This window comes from Artemia sp. Qi Xiang Cuo, chromosome 3 (genome assembly GCF_049724085.1).
Source record: "Artemia sp. Qi Xiang Cuo chromosome 3, ASM4972408v1, whole genome shotgun sequence".
Taxonomy (NCBI): Eukaryota; Metazoa; Arthropoda; class Branchiopoda; order Anostraca; family Artemiidae; genus Artemia; species Artemia sp. Qi Xiang Cuo.
The window spans coordinates 50,885,565-50,912,145 of record NC_142796.1 but is presented as its reverse complement, the minus strand read 5'-3'; the positions used below and the strand labels follow the sequence as shown (position 1 = coordinate 50,912,145).

The following is a 26,581-nucleotide window of genomic DNA, read 5'->3' as shown; positions in this document are numbered from 1 at the left end:
GGCTTGAGAAGCGCCGGGGGAAGCACCGCGGGAAGCGCCGGTGGGCCCAAGAAGCGCCGCGGGAAGCGCTGCGGGAAAGCGCCGCGATGACCGGCTCGGAGGGGGGGGGGAGTATTAAATAGTGGAAATTTGGTGGGGTTTTTTGAGCAAAATCAAAATTTTGTTCTATGAGAAACTTTTAGATTTTTGTTAAGCAGAATATCGATAGAGTATACCAAATGCTATTAAGCGTGTTTTAAGCAATAATAATCCCAATTTTAAAAACAGTAGGGATGATTTGAACACTTTGAAAATAAGCTATTTTTTTTCATTTATAGATTGGTGCATTTGTCCCTTATTCATTATCCCCATCGTCATCAGTTGGAGGAGAGGAGCTCTCCAACAACAATTGAACATGGGACGGTATCATTAACAATATTCCGGATAATATTGATGAGTTTTTAGATGATTTTCTAAATGTAAATTATAGTGCAGTTTGGCAGGGGAACTTGAAACAAGATACACAACAGCTTTTAGAGGATTTTACAGACGAATTAACTGGGAACCCTCCTCTTTCCCCCACTGATTACCTACTTCCACTTCAAACAACTGACGTAGAGTATACTCCAACTTTCGTTGAACCCCTGGGGGGTGGGGGAGGGGATGATACCCACGCGAGGGAGGGGGGAACAACTTTCCCCGATTTTCAATTGTCCAACACAATTTTAAATGCAATAGATGTTTCCACTGGGACTTTTGGGGATCCTTTTAATTCACCTATGGGGGGAAATTTTGTGTTTGACCCCTTAGAAATTGTGCATGCGTATGTAGATAAATCTCATGCACTATTGGAGAACCAAATTCAATTGTGGGGGAGGGATTCAAATAAGGTTTCTATTGTTTTAAAGGTATTCTATTTAAATGAGGGGAAAAGTGAAGTTTATTATCATTATATATAGTCCGAGATGCGTTTGGTTTATTCGAATTTAGGAAATTTTGAGGGTGCTTTCAAGGATTTGGTAGGTTAAACTATTGCGCATCTTGGGAACTATAACGAAAACGGTAGTGGGTCTCTAGTTCTATTTGTTTAAAATTTAAATGTAAATATCTGTAAATTTAAGAAAGATTTTATTTTAAGAGGGGGGACAGGTGGGCATGAAAGGGATACTGTTTTAAAATATAATCCAGATCTAGTCGGTTGTCGTGGTGTCCAGCGGATTTGTTTTGAAACAGGTCAAAAATGTTTCCGGTATGCTTTCCTCATATCAGCATTTCAGCCTCTAGAAGATGACGCTACCAACACAAATCTAGATCATAGGGCTGTACATGGAAAGGAGGGGCCCAATTTTCCCAATGTAGATTTTTCGTGTTTAGAATGGAAATACCCAGTAACTCTACGATCTATTGAAATTTTTGAAAGGACTAATAACCACTTAAATATTGACCTTACTTTGGTACTGTATGCAACAGAATTTGAATCTGGGGCTCATTGTAAAAAGAAGGGGGTGCTTTTCCCTCTAAGGGGTCTGTCAGTTGATTTGGTCAAACACTGGGTTTGGTTGTTATACACACCGCCTAGAGAGCCGAATTCACTTGGTCAGTTAAACCCGATCACCTACGTCAGGAAAGTTTTGGGAGGGGGTAAGCCACGGGGAGTACATTTTTAATGCCTAACATGTCTCACTAGATTTTGGACTGAATTAAAGCTAAAAAATCATGAGATGTACTGTTGCCGACATGGCTACCAGACAGTGGAAACGGTTTCAGAGGAAAGGGCTATTTTACGCTCTAAAAATTTCCAGAACACCCTTCTCCAGTGCAACAAAATATCATTAGACTGCGAAGCTAAGCTGGTGGAGGTGAACAATCCCCAATTTCCAAATCGAGTCAAAGAACACCAGGCTATTGCAGTGTCCTATGCTCACGCGCAAAGAGTCAGTTCTAACACCATGCGGTTGTTAGAAATAGTAGAAACATTGGATGAGAACGAGTGTTAGGTCAAGGCACTGACTAAACTAATTGGCACGGCTAATGGTGCTATTTCTCGTTTGAGAAATACCCATTATCCAATGGTTTTGTCTGCAGAGGATCGTCTCGCGATTAAAGATCAAAAAATATATTGGGTTTGTAAGGGGGAGTTTGTAGAGGGGGATAAGGGGACTAAAAGGAAAAGAGGGGGGAGGGGGAAAGTCAGAGATCATAATCACTTGTGGCAGGAAATATCATCTGGGGGTAGTAATTTTAGAGGGATTGCGCGTCAATCGTGTAACTTAAATGTTAGCCAGCAGTTTTTTATTCCCGTTTTTATTCACAACTCTAATTATGACTTAAAATTTATTTTACCGCCACTGGCACGTATGCATAGCGAAGGAAGGGGGAGTAGATAGTCCATGGGTAAACAATTCATTTACCTATAACATTATTCCCAAATCGGCCGAGAAGTTGTTGCTTCTCGAGCTGAAATGGCAGGCAGTGGATAATGGGCATACGTGTTGGAATAAAATCAGGTTTTTAGATTCCTTTAGTTTTTTTCCCAAGGCATTGAGTCAATTGATTCAAGTGCAGAAAAGCGACAATTTTGATAGCTTTCCCTTGCTTAAACAAAACTTTCCAGACAGTGAAATGTATGATCTGTTGACCTGTAAAGGTATATACGCATACGATTATTACTGTTCTGGCGCTCGCTTAAGCGAGGTGAAACTACCTCCAATTGAAGCTTTTTACAATTCACTGACCAGCAGTGAATGCACAGCCGAGGAGTATGAGTTTGCCAAGAAGGTGGGGTCTAAGGGGGATTGTAAAAATGGGTGGGATTATTGTAGACTGTACTTGGCCAGTGACGTTTTAACTCTGTTGGATATAGTCTGTAAGAACACAGACCAAATCTATTCAGAGTTCGGGTTAGATATAGGCTACTATTTTTCTACACCACAGGTTGTGATTGATATGATTTGAAAAACTAGTAGGGAAGAAATAAGCCAAATAACCGATGTAGATCAGCACCTTTTTGTAGAGCGTTCAATGAGGGGTGGGTATGTTTTTCATGGGGACCGTTTCTTGTCAACCGATCCGAGCGGACAAAACAGCACCGGTGCAAAGTCAAATACAGTGTTCTTGGACATGAACTCATTGTACCCCTCGGCAATGTCTCACTACTCTTTGCCGTGTGGGAACTATCAATGGCTTGAGAATCCTTGTAAGTTCACCGACATTACCACCTTCGAGGACAATGGGCCACAAGGATGGTTCTTTGAAATTGACGGGCACATTCCACTGGCGCTTCACGACTCAGTCAAAGATTTTGTTTTTCCCTGTATCAATCGACCCGTGAGGAGGGAGTCATTGAGCCCCTACAATCGATCATTGGTTGAGGATATGGGGATGCACTGGACTCCCTCCAAACAGAAACTGATTGCTGATTTGGACCCTAAGGAGAATATCGTTGTTCACCATGTGCTTTTGCACTGGATGGTGAACAATGGTTTCAAAATCACCAAAATACACAGGGTCCTGCAGTTCAATCAGCGACCATACTTGAAAACGTTTATCGATACTGTTTTCGATAAGCGCTCTAGGGCAAACTCAAAAATGGAGAAGGAATCGTATAAGCTCATCCTAAATTCAGCGTTTGGCAAAATGTGTGAAAGCGTACGTAACAGATCTTTCTGTGATGTCGTGACTGACCCTCTAGAGTGTGCCCGAATTATTGCCAACCCAAATTTTAAATCGTTCACGAGCATAGAGACTGGCATGGTTCTTCTACACAGGCGAAAGAGAAATGTGGTACTGAACAAGAATATAGCAGGTGGCAGTTCAGTACTAGAAATTTCCAAAAAGCTCATGTTGTCGTTCTTTTACAATGTGTGCAAGGTGCAATGGCCACGGGAGGGGGAGGTTCAAGTTTACTATGGGGATACAGATTCTCTGCTGCTAAAGGTAAATGGGACTGAAGATTTATTGGGTGATATAGAAAAGGGGGAACACATCAGCTCGCGGATGGATTTCACCAACTGGAATCCATCCCTCTACCCCGAGTTGGTGAAACGTCAAGCCCCCAACCAACTATTAATGTTAAAATCAGAGACGGGGAGTGATTTGATATCCAGGGGGGTGTTCCCGGGCCACAAAGTTTATTGCGTTGAAACACATAGTGGGGAAGAAAAGAAGGCGTGTAAAGGGGTGCCTACACATTTTGTAAAGAGCAATTTCAACATGAGTGTGTACAGAGACTGTGTAGAAAGTAGCCTAGTGCCGAGAGCACAAGTGCTTGCAATTCGCTCTCTACAGTATAGAAATTATACTGTGAGAGTGGAAAAGAATGCAATGTTGTCTATATCCGACAAAGTCTATGTGCTCGAAAATGGAGTGACTGTCCTGCCTCACGGTCACTACCGTATTTCAGACCGAGTTGAATGCATAGACTATCGCAATCAACTTGGTCTGGATAAATTAACCTAACTTGAACTAACCAACTAACCATCACCAACCTTTCATAAATTAACTAACCACCACCAACCCGTTCATAAATTAACTAACCACCTCAACTAACCCAACCTCAACTAACCTGTAGCAGCAGTGACGACAACTATTGTGTACAATCCATTTTCGCCCCGCGGCTCCCTGGGGTGGGGAGTGGGGGGCCCTTCCCGCGGCTGGCTCCCGGGGGGTGGAGGGTCCCGACCGCAGCTCCCGGGGGGTGGGGGGTCCCCGCCCGCGGCCTGGTTTCGGCCCCACGGCCCTGGGGGGGGGACTTTTAAATTCACTGTAATGTTCAGCTGTGCTAGTTCATGTTCCAAGTGTTTTTTTTTCAAGTGTTGTTTTCAAGTGCTCATGTTGTATAGAAAAGTGTGTGTTTGCTACTAATGTAAATAAAGTGTTGTTGTTAATGGACAAAGTGTTTAAAGACAATAAGTGTTGCTCTTCATGTTGATGGACAAAAAGTGTTTAAACACAATAAGTGTCATTTTTATCATTGCAGTTCATGTTCATGTTGAACAAATAGAGTTTTAATGCAGTGTCGAAATAAATACTGTCATGAAATATCGTCAGGTTCTTGTTGAATATAAAGTGTTATTCTTATGTTGTTGTTCATGTTGAACAAATAAGAGTTTTCATGCAGTGCCAAAATAAATGCTGACATGAAATATTGTTGTTTTTCTTATTGAACAAGTGTTATTCATATCGTTGCAGTTCCCGTTGAGCAAATATTTGTTTTCATGTTTACGAAATAAATACTGCCATAGAATATTGTTTTTTTGTTGTTTTTAACCAGTACTAGATAGATCTATGGGAAAATTATTACTACTTAATCATTGGACACGTATGATTTACAGTTAGTTATAGTCCAACTGTTGTCAGCAGCAGCAGCAACTAGTCTCAATTTAAAACACCCTTCAGATCGTTTCTGTGTGGTCCCTCAATGTCAGGGAAAACAACACTCTTAAAAAGAATAGCTAAAAAATGCAATAAAATTTTTTTGGAAAAGCCGATAAAAATATAATATTGCTATAGTATTTGGCAGGTGTCCTATGATCAAGTAAAAGCAATTGCCACAACCATACCAATACAATTCATACGAGGACTTGATGTTTTCAATAGTATTGAATCGAACTCGTGGCTGATTATTGATGATTTGGCTGAATCCATTGAACAGTTCTCACAGGAAATGCTACAACTGTTCACCGTTCGCTCCCACCATGAACACATTTCCATAACCCTAGTTCTACACAATCTGTTTCATCAAAGAAAATGTATGCGAACCCTTGCTTTGAATTGCACCATCTATATTATATATCGAGTTGTTCGTGATTCTAGCTCGCTCATAACTCTCAATAAACAGATATACCCCGGCGCCCCTAAATTTCTGTTGTCAGCGTACACTCAGGCGACTAACAAGCCATACGGTTACATTTTTCTGGATCTTAATCATAGCACTCCCAAGGATCAGCGTATCGTCAACGACGTTTGCACAAATGAAAGTACCGCGTATTTTCCGGTGATACAGTAAAAAAAGCTATTAGTTGGCGTTATGATACTGAAGAAGCTACACGAACAACGGTATTTATTTTCCGTTTTAAGCACTCCAAAACCCTTGCTTAGGAAGGCTATGCTCAAACATGGTATTGACAATGATCTTATTAATCTAATATCTGAACTTCTTTTAAATTTAGCTGAGTGAATTATTAAACTGTCAGATGTTTTTATACAACAGAAAACGAAACATGTTGCCAGATGCCGCGTCAGGGCTTTAAAATAAATGGTAAATTTTTTTTAAAGAACACGACTCCTTCAAGCGGGCGGTAGCTTTTTCACACTTTTACTGCCAATAATTGCTGGACTTGTAAATAGTTTTCTCTAGAGAATGACAAAACCCTATAAATTGACACCATTTGAACTTGTCCTCTCGCCCGTCGAACATTTTGAAGACAATCTAAGCAAATTCATTAATGATGAGAATATTGCCGATGACAAAAAACTGCTTTTACTTCAAGATGCATTGCTACGTGTGGACAAACATAAACCTTATCGTGACAGACCAACCGTCGCCGCCGCCACTGATCCTTCTAAATAGGAAATACCACCTGAAGATTCAGCAGATTCAAAGGAGAAAGACTTGAATTCAATTGTTTTGAAAATTGGAAACCTATTGCCACTCACTTATCGTGAACATAGTAAAGGAGTATTATCATATCTTAGATTGGAAACTGATGAACATCAAGTTCAAGTCGACAGCACAGGGAAACGAATTATAATTCAGGGAAAAAGTTATATTCTAGTTGATTTAATTTGTGATATGGTATCGTAAAGGACTTTTATCCTTTGACTATAATCTATACACCTTTCTAAGTGTATCAAACTTTCCCAAAAGTCTTATTGGCAATAAGCAAATTCTAAAGAAACTAAGAGAATATAGTCCTCTTCCAACACCAACACCAACATCATTTAAAAAGAAGAAGAAGATTCAATATTTGAAAATACTAGCAGCAGCAGTAGCGCTGATTTTACAACACCTGTGGCTGCCAGTCAAAAGCGAAGACGAAATGATTCACCCTCCAGTGTGCAAAAGGGGAGTGGTCATTACACTGCATGTTTGCGTTCAAAATGGATGAAGTTCTGAAAGGTGTCTATGAAAATATTGGTGAAGCGGGGAGTTTAAGTTCTCCCAAAACGCTTTCTAAAGCTGTCTCCGGCACCACATTGAAAAAAGCAAAAGAGTATCTAGAGAATGAAGCGAGTTACACACTGCATCGGAATCACAGGCTTCTCAGCAAACAATATCGACAAACTAAAGCCTTTTCCCCTCTCCATATAATGCAAACGGATCTTTTAACTTTAGACGCACTTCAACGGTGTCACAATGCACCCTACGAATATATTCTGGTGGCAATCAGTGTCTTTAGTCGCTATGCCTATGCCATTCCACTGCGATCAAAGATAGGTGTTGAAGTTGCCCGGGCCATTGAAAGTATTCTTGAACAGGATTCGTATAGAAAAATTCAATCGGATCGTGGCAGTGAATTTGTTAATCCCCATGTGCAAAATGTTCTATCGAAATATAATACAACACTATCAGAGTCACATTCCGATAAAGGCTGGATTGGTTGAAAGATTATTCAGAATGATTTGTATATTAATCTGAAGATATTGTAAATTGAAAAATACATTTACATTTATTCATAATTTGAGTAAAATCGTGCAGTTCTGCAGCCATCAACTACATCGATCTCTGTCCAACTCGAGCCCTCGGGATGTTCACTACAATGAAAATACATTTGGTGCTTTTCTAAAGCAATATTCCAATGGTGAAAAAGAAAAAAAAATGTGAAGAAGAAATTCAATGTTGGTGATACTGTTCGAATTAATAGAACCACCAATATTTTTGAAAAGGGGAATTATTTATGGAGCACCGAACTTTTTAAAGTGTCCAAAATCCTGGACACCAAACCCATAACTTATCGTTTGCGAGATACCAAAGATGATGAGATTCTCGGCGGTTTTTATGAATATGAACTGCAAAAAGTTAGAAACACTAGCGAAATGGATCAAACTGAGAAGATATTAAAGAGTCGTACTCATAGGGGAAAGAGACAGTTGCTTGTTCGCTGGCTAGGATACAACTCAGATTTTGATTCTTGGGTCAGTGCTGAAGATATTAACAATGCCCAATGATTTCTATTTGACTTTCATGTCCAATGTTTCTGATCTTCTCTACAATGATCTGAATAGAACAAGTGATTTTTGGACGAAACTCTCCCCCACTATCAAATTCGACGACGGAAAGTGTGAAGTGGCTCTTGTCGACTGTATTCTCAAAAATACTTATGACATCCTGAGAAAGGATCGTAAATATGAAATAAAAATTAGACCCTATGATTGGCCGCCACCACCATCCTCAAGTGATCAAGAACAAATTCAAAAAATCAATTGGATGAATTATCCATATATTGAATTACCCTACGAGGAACTCACCTGTATGAACGATTTATGTCTTTCTATTAATAAAATAATTTCCGCTCGTAAAAAAGGAGCTTTTCATTTCAACTATTCAAAGGAGGAGGGCAAGATCTACATTAGTTCACCTATTGCCAGTGAAAACGTTATTCTCAATGATAGTCTAAAGGATGTTCTTGGCTTTAAGCTCAATATAATCAATGGTAAAAGTGCCGGAAATACTAATTTCATTTTTGCTGACTACCCGCCTGCCTTCTCCACAGACACTTGTATATTTCTCTACGCTTCATTTGTGGAAACATCTCGGGTTGACAATTAAAATGTCCCCCTCCTTCAAGTTCTTGAACGAAAAACCAATGAAGAACATATTGACAGCTACAATATAAAGCATCTTCAATATATTCCCTTAAACACTTTCTATTTGGAACTCTGTCAGTTAACACTAAGAACCGAATTGGGCGATCCCATAGCAATTTCAAAAGGTTTGGCTGTGATTACATGCCATTTTCGGCCCATCGTTCAACAAGATGTCTAATAAAAAAGTGCTATTCACTTGTCCTGATATTGACTGCTATGTTAATACTCTTGGCCCAAGACAACAGGGCAATGGAATGGACTATTACAAAGGTCGCTCGTCAATGTCTGGCTACGGTCTTGGCAGTTGGTTTGCTAAGCTGTTTCGCTCTTCACTACCACTGGCTAGAAAATATCTTGTACCGGCTGCGACAGATTTTGCATCCTCTGCACTATACGATTGGGGCTCTGGCAAGGATTTTAAAAAAAAGTGCTTCGGAAAATCTTAGGTCCAGTGCGCGAACTCTTGGCGAAAAATTAAAACAAAATGGTAAAGGCTTAAAAAGGTCGAGAAACAATGCATCACTCATCAGTCTCCACTCAGGTCGGAAACGAAAGACATCATCCCTCTTGTCAAAGAAAAGAAGGAAAAAGCCGACATGTGCTGTAAACAGAAGAAGAAGCCCCAGGAGGAAAATTGGTAGATCGAAACTAGATTTCTTCTCCTAAAATTTCCTACATGCCACATAAGGATTCTCAACCTTCAATCACCGCCTCATTGAATCTATTCAATGCTGAAAATGTTGATGTGAGTGTCAAGCATGGATACTATGAACAATTTTATCCTCAACAACCCCTCTCCGATAATATCCACTTTCAAATTTATTCCATAAAGACTACTTTATGGACATGTCTTCAACATTTATAGATTTACAAATGAAAGTCCGGAAATCCGATAATACAATGCCAATTCGGGCTGATGGAATATCCTATGAAAATTGTATATTACATAATTTATTTCGTCAAATTAGTGTCTACATCAATGGCACGCTGGTGAGCACAAGCAACAATCTCTCAAATTATACAAGCTATATTCAATTCATGATGATGACACCCAAGTCATTCAAGGAATTGAGAGGCACCTCCAATGGAGATGAATATATTACTAATACTGATAGTACAGATGCACTTAAAAATGCTACAACTAGTGAATTACATCTAGTTGGAAAAATCTATCATGAAATATTTAATATACCCCAATGGCTGCCGCCCAATGTTAAAGTGGATATAAAACTGGCGCTTGCACCATCCAATTTCATATTGAGAAAAGAACTTGCTGGCAATCCTGATGTAAGTCTCTCCCTCACCTCGGCAATACTTCATGTACGCAAACAACAGGTCATGAGTTCTGTTGCTTCGGCAGTGGAAAAACTGAGAGCCAATGGCAACAATATTAAACTACTTTTTCCTCATACAATCACCAATCAACGTCATATTGCAATGGGCTCACGCACCTTCACCGATTCATCCTTTATCAATGGTAAAATTCCGTCAGAACTCGCTTTGACATTTGTAAAAAGCGCCAGTGCAATAGGATCATGGACTGAATGCCCACATAAATTCGAGATGTTTGGACTTTCATCTCTTGTGTGTAAAGTAAACGGTATCCCACTCTACAATCTATCTTTTGATAAATCCTATAGAACATTGTATGAGTTGACCATGCAAACCCTAGATCATGATTCGCAACTATTTGAAAATGGTATAACCGAAGATATGTTTGCTAAAACAAATGGTATCATTGTATTGGATTTGTCTGGTATACATGATATGAGTATAGTAAGTACGGGGAGTGTCCGTTTAGAGTGTACATTTGCCGATCCATTGTCTGAGAGTATTGCGCTAATCTCACTAAATCAATATGAAACCTATTGGGAAATCACTCCCGAAGGCAGCGTTCTACTAGACTTAGCGCCATGAACACCAGTCAGATAATCAATGTGTTTAATATGGACCCCTACATGTCCCAGTACAAATCCTATTGTCTACTCTCGGACTTTCTTGGAAAAAATCAAAGTGTCAACAATACCTTGATTATTGTTAATGGCAGTCCGTCGACTGTGCTGACGGGTCATTGGCTGTGCATCTTTCAAACAATGAAAACGATTGAATTTTTTGATCCTCTTGGTCTACCCTATACATTCTACACGCCTCACATCAGCGACTATATTGAGAGCAGTGGGAAAAATATTATTCAAAATCGGAAGAGGGTGCATGATCTAACGACTAAAAGCTGCGGCTTCCATGCACTACTATATTTTGTGTTCCGATGTCGCGGCTATACTTAGAAACAATTTCTCCACATTTATGTTGACAATCCACGTCTGAATGACTTTCTAGTGGAAAATATCCTCTCAGACCTATATAATATTGATTTCAGTGCCCTAAGAGTAAAGTGCTTAAAAAATGTTTGTGAATTTGCTTATTAATAAAATGCATATATATATACATATATATATATATATATATATATATATATATATATATATATATATATATATATATATATATATATATATATATATATATATACAACAATGTCTTTAAATCTTCACTTTAGATTTCTTCTTCTTCATCAATGTATAGGCAACTGTTGTGAACCACTAATGCTGGTAAATCATTTGGATTCACTGTATATTGATCTTGATTGTCTGCAAAGTCAGGGTCACATTTTCTACAGTATAATGTAACTTCACTCTTGTCATATCTCTTTCTATAGTCAATGATACTATTTGCATTCATGTTATGAAATTCACGAGTTTCAATATGTCTATTTGAAGCAATATCACATACAGTGTTTTCAAATGGTGAATCACATTCGGTAACTGCCAAATAAAAATCACTTGGTTTATAGTCATAGTAGGCAGTGTCGTCACAACGATGACGTAGAAACCAAATTGTCTTGTTAGCCCAACAGTTGAATCATTGACCAGATTCCTCTTCCCAGAATAATTTAAATCCACGACGATACCAATCTCGTAGAAATAAACTAAAATCACGTTTGGGATTCTTTCCAATCATAGCGGGGTAAGTATTCTCCCACTGATCACATTTATCATAGTGACAATTGGAGCACAGGTGCCTTCTAGGGTGAGAGTCACACACCTCTTCAAGACATGAATTATATCCTTAAATTTGTACTGCATAGCCTCTATGTAATTTACAAGGATTAAATAATTTACATTATTCATGATAGTCATCTGTAATTGTACAATTCTCAAATTGAGTCCAACTGCCAAGAGTGTACATGCATAATGGATGTATATAGAACATCTTTCGGTTTCCAATGTCAACTCTCTCGCAACTAAAATGAAACTGATCGTCCTCGCTCCATAAATTCAGTGAGGGGAAATGTGGGAGAGGAGTAGCTCTGTAACGTTACCTCTTTCGAAGGAGGAGCCATCTACATTGAATCCATTGGCAATGTTTTCAAAAGTATATCCACGATATGATTCTGCCTTGTTTCAATTAATATATCAATAAATTGACTATAAGCACTTGAATCACATTTTAAAAGTTTCATACAACAGTCCAATGGGGGAGAATCACTCTTCATTATATTTTCAAGTGATCCCTGACGAGAGAATATCCTGCATTGAAGAGATAACTCGAGAAAATCATCATCCAAAATCAAATGTTTTTCCATTAACACTAGATTTGATCTAATTCTCTCTTTCTCAAATTTATTCATTTTTCAATCCTTTCACTCCGACTGCTGACTCTAGACTGACCCTGATTCGTTAGCCCTAACCTAACCTAACCAGAAAAGAAAGAGAACATTTTCGATTTCGAAACAATTTTATTGAATAATTACAACAACATCAATAATATAGAGCATGTACAATTAGCGATAGAGTTTATTGTCTTCGATATGTTTCACTAATGCACTTAAAGCACATTGAAGTCTATTCACATGTGCTATATCAACTTTAGCGGCAAAACATAATTTATCCTCCATTTTAAATTTGCTCAAGGATATAATATAACTTGCATATACTGCATCCTATTCCAGACAAAGACGTGATCCTTTCGTGTTATCCATCGCAATGCTTGGTGATCTTGTATTATTACCTTCAACTCCACTATCAACTTCTAAGAGGGTAAACATTCCACTCGTCATCATCAACACAAATATATATTCAAATGAGTAAAGTCAAAACTGTTCTCACTCCTTTGAATTCTATTCACAGACTAATAAAACTTTAGCAAAAAACCCTTTCCTTATATTCCAACCGGTGCTAATATGTTTGCGAGCCCTCTGATTGGTTGAGAAAGGGTATGTATCCGACTTGCTGATTGGCTGATAAGGACACACGTGATCTAAATGTTTCCTATTTCTGGAAACTCATAACATTCGCTGGGAGCATGCCCAGAATAATAACAACAACAAATGCTGTTTCTTATTTCTGGACTCCCTGACATTCGCTGAGAGCGTGCACTTACAACAACAACAACATCAAATGCTGTTTCCTATTTCTGGACACCTTGACATTCGCTGAGAGCGTGCACTTACAACAACAACAACAAATAAATCGACCTTGACATTCGCTGAGAGCGTGCACTTGCAACAACAACAAATAAATCGACCTTGACATTCGCTGAGAGCGTGCACTTACAACAACAACAACATCGACCTTGGAAATTTAGGTCATTGACCCCATTAACCACGTGTTCTTCCTAATGACTCTATGCACATATTTGGTGTTAAAAAAGTTGTAGATGGCAGCAGGGGTGAGTCGTGGGACTATAAGATAGCCTTCTACTTATGTTTAAAGTTTTTTCGTTTAATTGGAACTAAGCGTCATTAGTTACAGTAACTGTAGTTGTAGTACTAAAAGTATGCACATATTGCCTTCTGGCTAGTTTAAAATTCCCCGCAACTTACTCTTAAAGATCTAATTTAAAAATAGAAGTTGTTCTTGAGAGATTGCCTTGTCATCTTTTTGAAAGTTCACATGCTTATAGTTTCTTTTGATTTAGTTCAACGTCCGCCTAAATATTTCTTATATTTGATTACTGAAGAAATTGTTATATTTTCTTTGTACTATTGCCTACAAAATCACTGTCTTACAATTTCCATCAAATGTGTTTGGGTAAAAGAGGATATCAGGGAGAGGAGGGGGGGCTATTTTCTCTCCATCACGCCTGACTCTTAAAATGGAACTGGAAGTATGTATTTCCAATTAAATGACCCCCCTCTTAAGTTCACAAGACCCCATCTTCATAAAAACCTTTCATCCCACCGGGCCATAACTTAAAACCCTCATCCCCGTACTTTGGGGGCTTATGTCAACCCCAAAGGCCGTGTTATGAGATCTTTGGACTATTTTTGAACAAGTGGCTATCTTAAAATTTCTATCGGATGCATTGGGGGAAAATATTACATGGGGGGTATAGCTGCCCTCTGATAAATTTGACTCTTAGAAATGGCTCTTCAACTTCCGATTTCCAATCGAACGAGCCCCCTCCGAAGTTTATACGACCACCCTTTCCATAAAAACCTTAAATGTACTCGGGGCATACCTTACAACTCTTGCCCTGAACTGTGAGGGGGTTCTCATCCTCAAAGACATAATTTCTGGACTTCTAAACTGCGTCAAACAAAAAAACTATCTCGAGATTTTGACTGGAAGTGTTTGGGGAAATGATGGGCGTGGGGGGTGCCCTCCAATCACTTTTGACTATTAAAGAAGGCGCTAGCCCTTTCAATTACCAACCGACTGAGCCCTTTTCAAATTTTCTACGACATCAAATGGTCATCTTAAAATTTCTATCAGATGCGTTTCTGGAAATACGACGTGTGTGTGTGTGTGGGGGGGGGGGGGGGGGCTATTTGCCTTCTGATCACTTTGGGCTCTTAAAAAGAGCACTATAACTTCTAATTACCAATCCTCTTTGAACTTTATACGATCACCATTTCTATAAAAACCTTATATGCTCCCAGGGTGTAACTTACAACCCTTGACCTGAGGGCTATATGGGGGAGGGGGGGAGTTATCCTTAAAGACATAATTTCTGGATCTTTCAACTACGCTGAACAAAATGGCTATCTAAAAAACTATTGATTGAATGTGTTTGGGGAAATGATTGGTGTATGGGAGGGGGGCTGGATGACCTCTAATCACTTTTGACTCTTAAAAAGGCTAGTAGAACTTCTGATTACCAATCAAATGAGCCCCCTCTGAGGTATATACGACTACCCTTTCTATAAAAAACCATATATCCCCACAGGGCATTACTTACAACCCTTGCTCTGAGGGTTGTGGGGGGGGGGTTGTCATTTTCAAAGTCATAATTTCTGGACCTTTAAACTACACTGTACAAATTGGTTATCTCAAAATTTTGTTTGGATGTGTATGGGGAAGTGATTGACGTGGGGGAGGCGCTGGTTGCCCTCCATGAGCTCTTTCTGTGATATTTCTTTCTATAAGAAGTGCCCTGGTCTAAAAAAAACAACAATATATTGTGCCCACATCGCTCTTTACTGAGGCAGCGCTATCCCACTGCCTATGAAATTTTGTCTTGAGATTTCAATTATACAACAATGGAAGTGCCGATTAGACCAGGTAAGCCCCCCCCTAAAATTCAGTCTATGGGTGCCCATGCTCCCACTTCATGGTTGCCAAAATACTCAGTTAAGAGACTGGGAAAACTGGTAATTTGAACTGTCATATATTCTGAGTCTTATAATTCCGAGCGATGTATTCTGAAATCATATATTTTCTTACAGAATCAGAAGACCAGCAGAAAATAAGATTTCAAGTAGAATTGGAATTCGTTCAGTGCTTAGCTAATCCCAATTATTTGAATTGTGAGTATTTATTTTATTTTATCTTAATTTATACTCTAGGAAGATGCAGCTAGACGGCATAATAGTAAAATATTGTACTGGTATGCCAATAAATTGAGAGGTAGTAGTCAATCTGGACTTGGCCCAGTTAAAGATAGGAAAGGGGCCGTAATTAGCGATAAGGAAAGAATTAAAGAGAGATGGGAAATACATTTTGAGAATGTGCTAAACCGAGATAGAGTTGCAGGAAAAGATATAGAGGAAAATGAAAAGTTTGTGATACCTTGGATGTGAAGGAAGATTTTTTGTGAGGAAGAATTAGCGACAATACTAAAAGTATTAAAAAATAATAAGGCTCCAGGTGCTGATAGGTTGGTAAATGAGTTTCTTAAATATAGTGGCTCTGAGGTTAGAAATAAGCTTCTGAAGATTATGAATATGATTTTTGAGAAAGGGGAAGTATCTAACGATTTTATGAAAACCTTAATTAAGCCACTTTATAAAAAAGGGGATAAAAGTGAGTGTGGTAATTATCGAGGCATTAGTCTGGTCTGTGTAGATAGCAAATTACTTAGTAATATGATACTTTTTAGACTGAGAGATGCCGTAGACAAAGTTTTAAGAGAAGAGCAGTGCTATTTTAGAAAAGGCAGAGGGTGCGTCGACCAAATTTTCACTCTTAGATTAATAATTGAGAAGTGCCTGAGTTGTCAAACACCTTTGGTCCTTAGTTTTATATATTATGAGCAAGCGTTCGATTCTGTAGATAGAAGAGCTTTAGCAAAGGTTTTATCCTTGTATGGTATACCAGACAAATACATTAAAGTGATTAGTGCTATGTACGAGAATAACACTGCTGCAATTAAGGTAGGAAATGAGGTTAGCAGCTGGTTTTGTATTAAATCAGAAGTTGAGCAGGGTTGTGTTCTATCCCCATTTATGTGGATTATTTTCATGGATTTCGTCTTGAGGAGCACAGGAAAGGCAATGGGAGACCACGGATTCAAATGGGGAGGAAAAACTCTCCTGGACTTAGAGATTATGCTGATGATTTCAGAATCCTAGAGGAAAGTGCTAGCAAAATGAATGAGCTTTTATAGGTTTTGCGAGTTCAGGGTGCTAGAATAGGTTTGAAAATTAATGTTAAGAAGACTAGGTCACTAAGGCTAGGTATAAGTGAAGATGAAAAGGTGCCGTTGGGTAATGAAAAGATTGATCAAGTGGGCAGCTTCATTTACCTTGGTAGTATTGTTGGTGGATTTGGTGGGAGCAGTGAAGATGTTAAAAGTAGAATAGCCGAGGCTCAGGGTGTTTTTCATCAGTTAAAAAAAAGTTTGGAAGAATGGGAAGACAAGTCAATAAACCAAGATTAGAATATTGGAAGCTACAGTGATGACAGTGGTCAAATGTGGTTCTGAAGCATGGGTGCTTAGAAAAGCAGATGAAGATTTGCTAGATGTTTTCCAGAGAAATTACTTACGGATTGTTCTGGGCACCCTGCTGACTGACCGTATTTAAACAATGGCCTGTACGAAAAATGTGGTTCAATGCCGCTCTCTAGGGCTATAATGAAAGAAAGGTTGAGGTGGCTAGGGCACGTTGCGTGGAAGAACGATGATAGATTGCCGAAGAGTATCTTTTTTGGCCAACCGTCTAGGGCTAAACAGAAATCAGATCGTCCTCGTCTGGGTTGGGAGTACGTCATAAAGAAAGATTTCAAGGAAATGGGAACTTCATGGGAGGGTGTAAAAAGGGAGGCTTTCAATAGATTGGGAGGGAGGAGGAGCGTGCGTAGCTGTGTTGGCCTCAGGCGGCTCGGTGCTGCGGTGAGTTGTTAGTAGTAGTAGTAGTTATACTCTAGGGTACACTAAGTTAAATTACGCCTCTATTGTGCCATTGTTGACCATCGGGATTCTAAGGGTAACATTGTAATAGAGTGTAATTGTCCTATTATGGATACAAATAATGGTACCTATCCATGTATCATTTCAACAATGTAGTTCAAGTTCAGATAATATATAAAGAAAAGTTGTTTCAGTTGGAAATCAGCATCAAAAGCCGTATTCCTACTTTCTGTTATGGAGCTGATTAATTTTCTGTGCAAATACCTATAAATATAAATTATAATTTATGTTATAAAACAGTCGTAGGGTTTTATTTGTTCATAGTGCTTTTTTTGTTGTTTTTAATTATTTGTGGTCCGTTGCTGGCAACTCTGGTTGAGTCTTAGGGGTTATATTTTAATATGTACAATAATATAATTTCTTTAACATTAGTCCTAGGAAATTTCTTGCTTTATTATCTATCCCTTAATCAAATGTCTGTTAGAATACTTTTTGTCCTCCTTATTCTTTGAAGCGGAAAACATTACAACTATTGATGGTTCGATAGTAGCTTACGTTGAATGAAGCTATGGCAAAACATGAGTTCAAGTTTCGGATTTGTTTGTGATATTCATTGTAATAATGTTCTGCAAAAGGCCAAACAAATTTATTTGGAAACTGTTGTAGTGGCAATGCAATTCAACCAAGCAGGCAGCAACCCCCGAATGAGTCACACTTGATGGCTACTCTTTCCTCGGGAAAAAGGGGGACTGCACAGTGAATACATACAACGCTGAAGGGTCCAATGACTTTTAATTAACATTTATGTTGCTTACTACATCTTTATACGTTTGTACTGAGTTTTGTGCTACAGTTTGGTGGCGTTGAAGATTGCGATGGCGTTGCTCTTCTACGTAATATTTTTTCCTACTTGACTTTTATTTTTTATTCACTCTGATTCTCGCTAACGCTTGTCTTCTAACAGTACAATTCTTTGTTCTTCACTTTCATTTTTGACACGTTCTCATACTCGTTTTTGTGTGTCTGCTAGGTGCACAATTCTTTGTTCTTCCCTTTCATTTTGAAACGTTCTGATTCTTGCTGTCGCTTGCAATTCTCGCTGCCGCTTATCTTCTAACCGCATTTTTCTTTGAACTTGCTGTAGCACACCGTCTAACCAATATTTTTTTGTTCTTCATTTTCGTTTTTCATTCGTTCTGATCCTCGTCCTCGCATTTCTAGTAACCGCATGTTTTATTGTTCTTTACTTTCATTTTTGAGTCGTTGTAATTCTCACTGCCGCTTATCTTTTAACCGTATATTTCTTTGTTCTTCAATATTTTTTTTTTACTCGTTCTAATTGTTTCAATTATTCTAAACACACAATTCTTTGTTCTTCATTTTAGTTTATAATTACTTCAGATATTTCTTCCTTGCCCTTTATCTTTGCTGGTCCAATTAGTCTTGTCACATTTGATGGTCGAAGTTGTTCATTTTCACCCGTGAATTAATATTTCTCAGGTCGTCCTCTTGATCTTGTCTCACTTGATGGTCCATCTTGTTCATTTTGAGCAATTGTTAATTTACGTTTTTGTCCTCTAGATATTATGAAATCGCTTAAAATGCCTTCTTTGTTCTTCACTTTTGTTTTTGATTCGTTCTGATCCTCGTTGTCACATATCTTGAAACCACATGTTGCTTTGTTCTTCAATTTCGTTTTTGGCTCGTTGAAATTGCCGCTTCCGCAAATATTCTAACCGCTAATTTCTTTGTTGTTCTTTTTCGTTTATCATTACTTCAGAAATTTTTTTCTATGATCTTACAATTCACAGGTCAACTCGTGACCTATTTAGATAGTTTTTTCATGGAGCTATTTTCGAGAAAAAATTTGTAAATACATGCATACATATACAATTATTGCTCATTTTTTCAGGGCAGAAAATTCCAGGGTACCAATTTTACCCAAAAAAATATTGATCCGTTTTCGAGAGAAAATTTATAAATACATACATAGCCTACATAAATAAATAGTACCGGAAGACCGGAGGCTTCGCCTCCGAAATTGTGGTGGCTGCAATACAATTTGACCAAGTAAGCAGCAACCTCCAAATGAATCACCTTTGTTGGCTACTCTTTCCTCGGGAAAATGGAGGAATTTACAGTGAATACATACAACCCTTAAGGGCTCCAATGACTTTTAGTTAAAACTTGCATAGTTTCCTGCATTTTTGTAGGTTTTTACTGGGTTTTCCGTCACAGTTTGTTGACACCGAAGATCACGATGGCGTTGTTCTTCTACCATAGTATATCTTTCTACTTCACTTTCATTTTTGATTCCTTCTGATTTTTCTGTCGCTTGTCTTCTAGCAGCACAATTCTATGTTCTTCACTTTCATTTTTGACACATACTCACTTTCGAGTCTACTAACCGCACAAATCTTTGTTCTTCGCTTTCACTTTGACACGTTCTGATTTTTGCTGTCACTTGTAATTCCCGCTGCCGCTTATCTTCTAACCGCATGTTTTTTGTCCTCGCTGTCGCATATCTTATAACCACATTTTTCTTTGTTCTTCATTTTCGTTTTTGATTTCTTCTGATCCCCGTTGCCGCATGTCTTGTAACCACATATTTTCGTGTTCTTCACTTTCGTTTTTGACTGGTTGTAATTCTCGCTGCCGCTTATCTTTTAACCGCATATTTCTTTGTTCTTCAATTTCGTTTTTGACTTGTTGTAATTGTCGTTTTCGCAAGTCTTCTAACCACATATTTCTGTGTTCTTTATTTTCGTTTATCAATCAATATCTTTATTGCACAAAAAAAAAACAAACAAGGGTTCAATATGAAGTAAATGAGAAGACAAAAAAAAGAACCCACTCACAAAGAAAACTATACTACCAAGAATAGATTCAAATATTTCTACTAACACATAGCAGGATGGAGGCTGCATGTCCTATCAAGCCTAGAAATAATAGTGACCGTGACGCTGCTCACTTACGGTTAGTGGTTCAGTTAACCCGTAGGCTGACACTAGTCCTTTGTTTCTAGCCCATAGGGGTATACACAAGAGAAATTTCGCGAAACGAAAATGTACGGATCTAATAGTCTTTTTATCAGTAGCCGTAAACATATTCCAAAATGGAGTCAATGCGAGAACACGAGGCATCGCAAAAGCGCTGTAGACACGGGCGAAAATACGCCTGTTGTAGCAAGCTTTACAGCAAACTAGCACACCAAACGCTTTTCTAAGTTCGATTTAGAAAAAGACTTTTTTTTCAAGTGTCAAGGCTTCGACCATACAAGATCCAATTAATCCCCTTGGTTTGCTCATAGTTGTTAGTTTGGATCCCATTTTTGTACTATTTATATTTCCTTGGAGATATTGTCCAAGAATGACGACTTTAGCACACTGCCGCCCGAGACCAACACGTCATGGCAAAACTGTGTTTTTTTACTCACAAGCCTAAATGAACTAAAATGGTTCATTAATGGAATATGTAATGCTGAAAGTATTTGATAGATCATCCCATTTAAATGCTACTTCTGTTTCTCCGTAGATATTGGTCAGAAGGGATACCTGAAAGATCCGGCATTTGTAAACTATTTGAAGTATTTACAATATTGGAAAGAACCTCAGTATGCCAAGTTTCTGAAGTAAGTTTTTTCTTTCTCCTCTTTGGCTGTTTTAGATACCATATGCCTCCCTATGTCTCCTTAAAACATCGTCTTCTGAATAAATTCATCCCAAAATGAGTCAACTCTTGTTTGGAATTCAATCTCCTGATGTCTCTTTAATCATGTAATTAATACAAATACTTTTATTATCTTCCCTTTCCATTCTTTTTTGCTTAATTTTATTGATTTTTTTTCTATTATAATATTATTGTTCCCTCCAAGCAAGCTCTCAAAGTCTGCTTATTTTTGCTTCTTTTAGTATCAATATTTGTTTTAAGTCTGTGTCGGTTTTTTACTCTCATGAATAAGAGACGTGTTTATTATTAAAAATAAGTTACACTGTTTTTAAAGTATATTTACTGAACCTTTTATTTACTTTTTCAGTATTTTTTGTAAACAAGTTCTATTTTATATTCCGAGAATACTCGAGGAATCTGTTTGTGTACTGACCTTTATCTCTGAAAGTCATCAAATTAGTAACTTTTGTTCAGATGAATGTTTACGCTTTCCTATTGATTTTTTTAAACCTTTTTTTTTTTTAGAAAATACTGTAACATTTATTAAGCAAAATAAGTCTATTACAATCCATGAAGAACCGAATTTGCTTTTTTTTAAGTCTAATAAAACAGTAACCGAACAATTAAAATGAGATAAAAATGTGACAACATGTCAAATAAGGCAAAAACGACATTTTTTTTTTTTTTTTTTTTTTTTTTTTTTTTTGCAATATATATAGTTTAACTCTTTTCATAATGATCTTAAATGATCCAGTGCTGCTGAAGGTAACCCATTAAGGATGATGATTGAAATTTCTTTACTGTGGTAAAAACGCTTTATACCTCAGTATCGTAACAGCCATTAATGCACCGAAAAAAAAAGAGAGGAAAAAGAATTAGGCTACAACATGAAAAAATAAACGTTTGAAATAGGATTTTTAAAATTGTTGACGTTTTTTAGCCAGCTCCTATGATGTTCTTAAAATTAGTGAAGTTTTTCACAAAGTACGTGCTGCTAGGTTTTGTCTGACCAAACAAACAGATCGAAATTCTCATTTAAACAGTTAAAATAATTTGAGGAAAAGCTGTTAGGTTCCTTCAAATTTAATGCAAAAATTGACTAACCTTCGGTAAAAATATAAGCTATCCAGGTTCATTTCTGACGTTTTTGCAATTGGAAATTTAGCCTCGGTTCTTTCCTACTGCTTGTCAACTTCCTTGACTTTGTGGAAAATCTTGGACTAAGTTAAATTTGTTTCTGAATGCCACAAACTGAAGAAAGGTAACTTTTTCAGTTTTACGGAAACCTGTAATGACGCTATGTGAGCGGCCAACTGACCATCTTTATTTGGATAGAACTACTTCATCTTTAATGAATGTGGTTTTCCATTCATGGATGAAATTTCTTATCCAATCTTAAGGCCAATTGAGAAAAAAAAATCCGTTTTGGAAGTTTTTCCGCCATTTACGGAAAACTTTTGATGGGGCCATTTCCTAGATTAGAAATTCTATTTTTTCTGTTAGCGTCTTAATGAGCCATAATGCATGGATTATGTACTCGTGGAGAGCTTAGAATGATTTCCTCAAGAATAAGAGATAAAAATTTAGTATCTCGTCTAGATTCTCAGAACATGATTCTGGAAAAATCGATCTCGAAATCACAATCCTTTTTTTTAATGAAAATCTTTGGTTTCCATCATTTCTTTAGCATATCGCATGCATATACGCCTTGGCCCCGACATAAACTGAAATAATTTTGTGTGCAGTCCGATTCATAGGTTGAGGGACGGAGGGAGGGGTAACAGAGCGTTTTTTTATTGCATCTACAAGAAGGGGTTGCCAGATCTATGTCTTTTTGAGCGTAAGCAAGCCCGTGTGTGGGGGGGGGGGTTACTAAGCTCTTTCAATCACGATATTTGCTAGAAGGGGCTGTCCTATGCCAACAAAAGACGGTGATACGTCGACGTTAGTGTCCTAGTAATGCCTGTTGGGGATCATGACCGATTCCAATCTCTGTGACAGAGGGAGGGGTTGCTAAATTTGTTTCATCGAGACGTGTAGCAAATGGGTTGATCAACTTGGTCGGAAGTAGAAGCAAGTGTTGTGTTTTGGGACTCGCAGGACTGGATCTGATCCTTTCTCCGTGAATTAATTAAAAAAGCTTTTCCCATAAAATATGTTTTTCAAAGAAAAGTAAAGAACTCCATTAAACCAAATGGGCAAAAATAAAATCAAATAATCTGCTAAGCGTGAAACTACCACAAATCAGCATCGATAAATAAATGAAACCCAAAATGAACAGAAATTACAATAAAAAACCGAGTCAAGCTCAAAACGAGCAGAAATTAACAAGAGTATGGCTCAAAACCCCTATGCCTTCCCAAGGCCAGAACAAAATTTACTCTTTACTGAAAAAATATAAATGTTTTTACTTTTATAACTTTAATAAATCAAATAAAATTAACATTTTGATTAATAAATATCAGTATATGTATATTAAACTGACAATGCACATTCATTTGTATTAAAAAAATGGTTATCTCAAAATTTTGTATGTGTTTGGAGAAATGGTGGGCGTAAGAGGGCATGGGCGGCCATAAGTTGGATTCCAGGGGGGGGGCAAACCTCGTCTAATTGGCACTTTTAATGCTATATAATCTCAGAACAAAAATATAAAAATAAGGCAGCATCATTCAGCCAGGGGGGAGCCCCCCCTCCATATGGGTGCCCATGTAAGAGGGTGATTAGTTGCCCTCCAGTTACGTTTGAATATTAAAAAGGGCACTAGCCATTTCAGTTTCCAATCGAATAAGCCCTTTTTGAAGTTTCTACGACAACGATTTCTATAAAAACCTTATATGCCCCCAAGGCGAAACTTACAACACTCGCCCTGAGGGATGTGGGGGGGCTGTCATCCTTAAAGATCTAATTTCTAGAACTTTCAACTATGTTGAACAAAATGGATATTTCAAAGTTTTAATTGTATGTGTTTGTGGAAAAGATGGGTGGGAGAGGCGGGTTAGCTTTCCTTCAATGACTTTCGACTATTAAAAAGGGCACTAGCTCTTTGAATTTCCAATCGAACGCACCCTTTTTCACGTTTCTACGACAAAGCTTTCAATCAAAACCGTATATGCCCCCAGGGCATAACTTATAACCCTTGTCCTGAGGGCTCTGAGGGGGTTATCATGCTCAAAGACCTAATTTCCAGAACTTTCAACTACGTTGAACAAAATGGCTATCTCAAAATTTTAATTGGATGTGTTGGATAAATGGTGGGTGTGAGTGGGGGGTTAGTTCCCCCCCCCCCCATTCACTTTCGACTATCAAAAAGGGCACTAGCCATTTCAATTTCCAATCGAATGAGCCTATTCGGAAGTTTTTACAACAAGACTTTCTATGGAAAGTTTCTTTGCCCCCAGGGCATAACTTATAACCCACGCCCTGAGGGCTGTGGGGGGGATGTCATCCTCAAAGACCTAGTTTTCAGAACTTTCAACTACGTTGAACTAAAGGGTTATCTCAAAATGCTGATTGGATGTGTCTGGGGAAAAGGTGGGCTCGAGAGGGGGGTTAGTTGCCCTCCAATCACTTCCGACTATTAAAAAGGGCACTAGCCCTTTGAATTTCCAATCAAATGAGACTTTTTTGAAGCTTCTAAGACAAAGATTTCTATAAAAACCTTAAGTTCTCCCAGGGCATAACTTACATCCCGTGCCGTGAGGACTGTGGGGGGAGTGTTCTCCTCAAAAACATGATTTTTATTTGGAAATCAACTACGCTGAACAAAATGGCTATCTCAAAATTTTGATTGGAAGTGTTTGGGGAAATGGTGGGCGTGGAAGGGACGTCACTTACATCTCAGTTATTTCCAAAAATGGCAAAAAGCGCAACCCACTCCAATATGCTATCGAAAGAGCCTATTTTGAATTCTCTACGACTACTCGTTTAGCACAAAGTGTCCTGGTCTGGAAAACAATAAATAATACATTGTGCCAACATCGTTCTTTACTTAGGCAACGCAATATGATAATTGGCGAGGAGAACTAAATTTTGGCAACAGGACATCTATCAAAAAAGGTTGTAAGATCTCAGCCAAACTTAGTGGGGAGTAAAAGCAAGTGTCTAGTTATTCCTGTTGGCCGTTGGGGGTATCTACCTGATTTAGTTTACATGATAAAAAAGCTTGGGTGCGGGGATCCCAACATTCTTGTCATCACAGTATATAACGGAAATGCTTTTCGGATTTCAACCAAAGCTGATGGAAAGAGAGCGCTGATTTAAACGCTACTTTTTTGTGATCCGAAGCCGCTCCAACATTTAGATTCTTGTCATCAGGATGGCCGCCACAATTGACTTTTGGATTTCAGCCAAACGCGATGAGAGGTTACAAAACACATCCTAACGGCGACCTTTCGAAAATTAGGGATCAGTCTGATTGTTATGGGAGGAAAGAGCGGTCCCTAAATTCAAGTCATTAGAACCTTTACCAAATGTCTTGTCGGATTTCACATAAAATAAGTCAAAACTAATAATTGATATCGTAGTTGTGCTTTTTTGAGTCAGACGTAGCCAGTGAGTATAGTTTTGGTTTCGACCGTCTGTGCTTGGTCTGCGTTCTGAGCCATATTGTAGTCATCCGCAAACATCTGAAGGGCTTATTGGTTCTCAATTAAATGTGGTGTGGACTAGCATCTAGGTTTCTAGTTGTGTCTTTGGTAGATTGCAGTCCAGTCATTTTTTTTTGGGGGGGGGGGGTCAAGATCAAACCTAGCTTAAAATACAAAGGACACTGAAAATTAAGCGTGAATGCATATATTGGTTAGGTCAAAAAGGTACACAACCAAATATATTTTAAAAATTAGAAAAAGTTTGAATTGAATCTTCATTAAGTAGACCTCCATACGCAGTTATGCAGTTTTTGGTAGTAGCGGGCGCTATATGTATATATATATATATATATATATATATATATATATATATATATATATATATATATATGTATATATATATATAAAGAATTTAGGTGAAAAATCAGCAAAAAAATAAGCTAAAAACATGTGGCACCTTACAGCTTAAAAAGTGGCAGTTTTCCTTTGAAGGTGTACTGGATCTTCTGGAATCAACACATTGCTAATGTTTCTATGTTTACGGACGAAAGCGCTATTAAATTTAAATGATTAGTTTTGCTTGTTTATTTTCATTGTTTATCATGGCAACACTGGAGGAAATGTGACACTACCCTAAAAAGTTCATTATTTTGAAACAGCCAAAAGAAAATCTTACAAAATCGCAGTTTTCAGGTATGAATAGACCTATTTATGCCTCCATGGGGACAAAATATTTTTAATTTTGTTGTTATTTGAAATAGCTAATGATTTAAGCGTTGTTGTGTGAAGTTTTAGGATCATTACAGTCTGTTTAACTACTTAAAATATTAAATTTTAATTAACTACTTGAATTAATCAAGGTCATTAATATTTCTTAATTTTACTTCAGTTACTTTTATTTTTAA

At 37.9% G+C, this 26,581-nt stretch overlaps 1 protein-coding gene across 2 annotated transcripts in view; it reads left to right on the top strand.

The window, feature by feature from the left end:
• MED31 (mediator complex subunit 31) overlaps window positions 1-26,581 on the top strand; it is an 83,013-nt gene that overhangs the window by 37,753 nt on the left and 18,679 nt on the right. For both annotated transcript variants that reach the window (XM_089086100.1, XM_089086099.1), the window contains exons 2-3: window positions 15,515-15,595; window positions 20,953-21,049. In XM_089086100.1, the coding sequence (XP_088942226.1) occupies window positions 15,515-15,595; window positions 20,953-21,049 (178 nt within the window). The remainder of the gene's footprint in view (window positions 1-15,514; window positions 15,596-20,952; window positions 21,050-26,581) is intronic.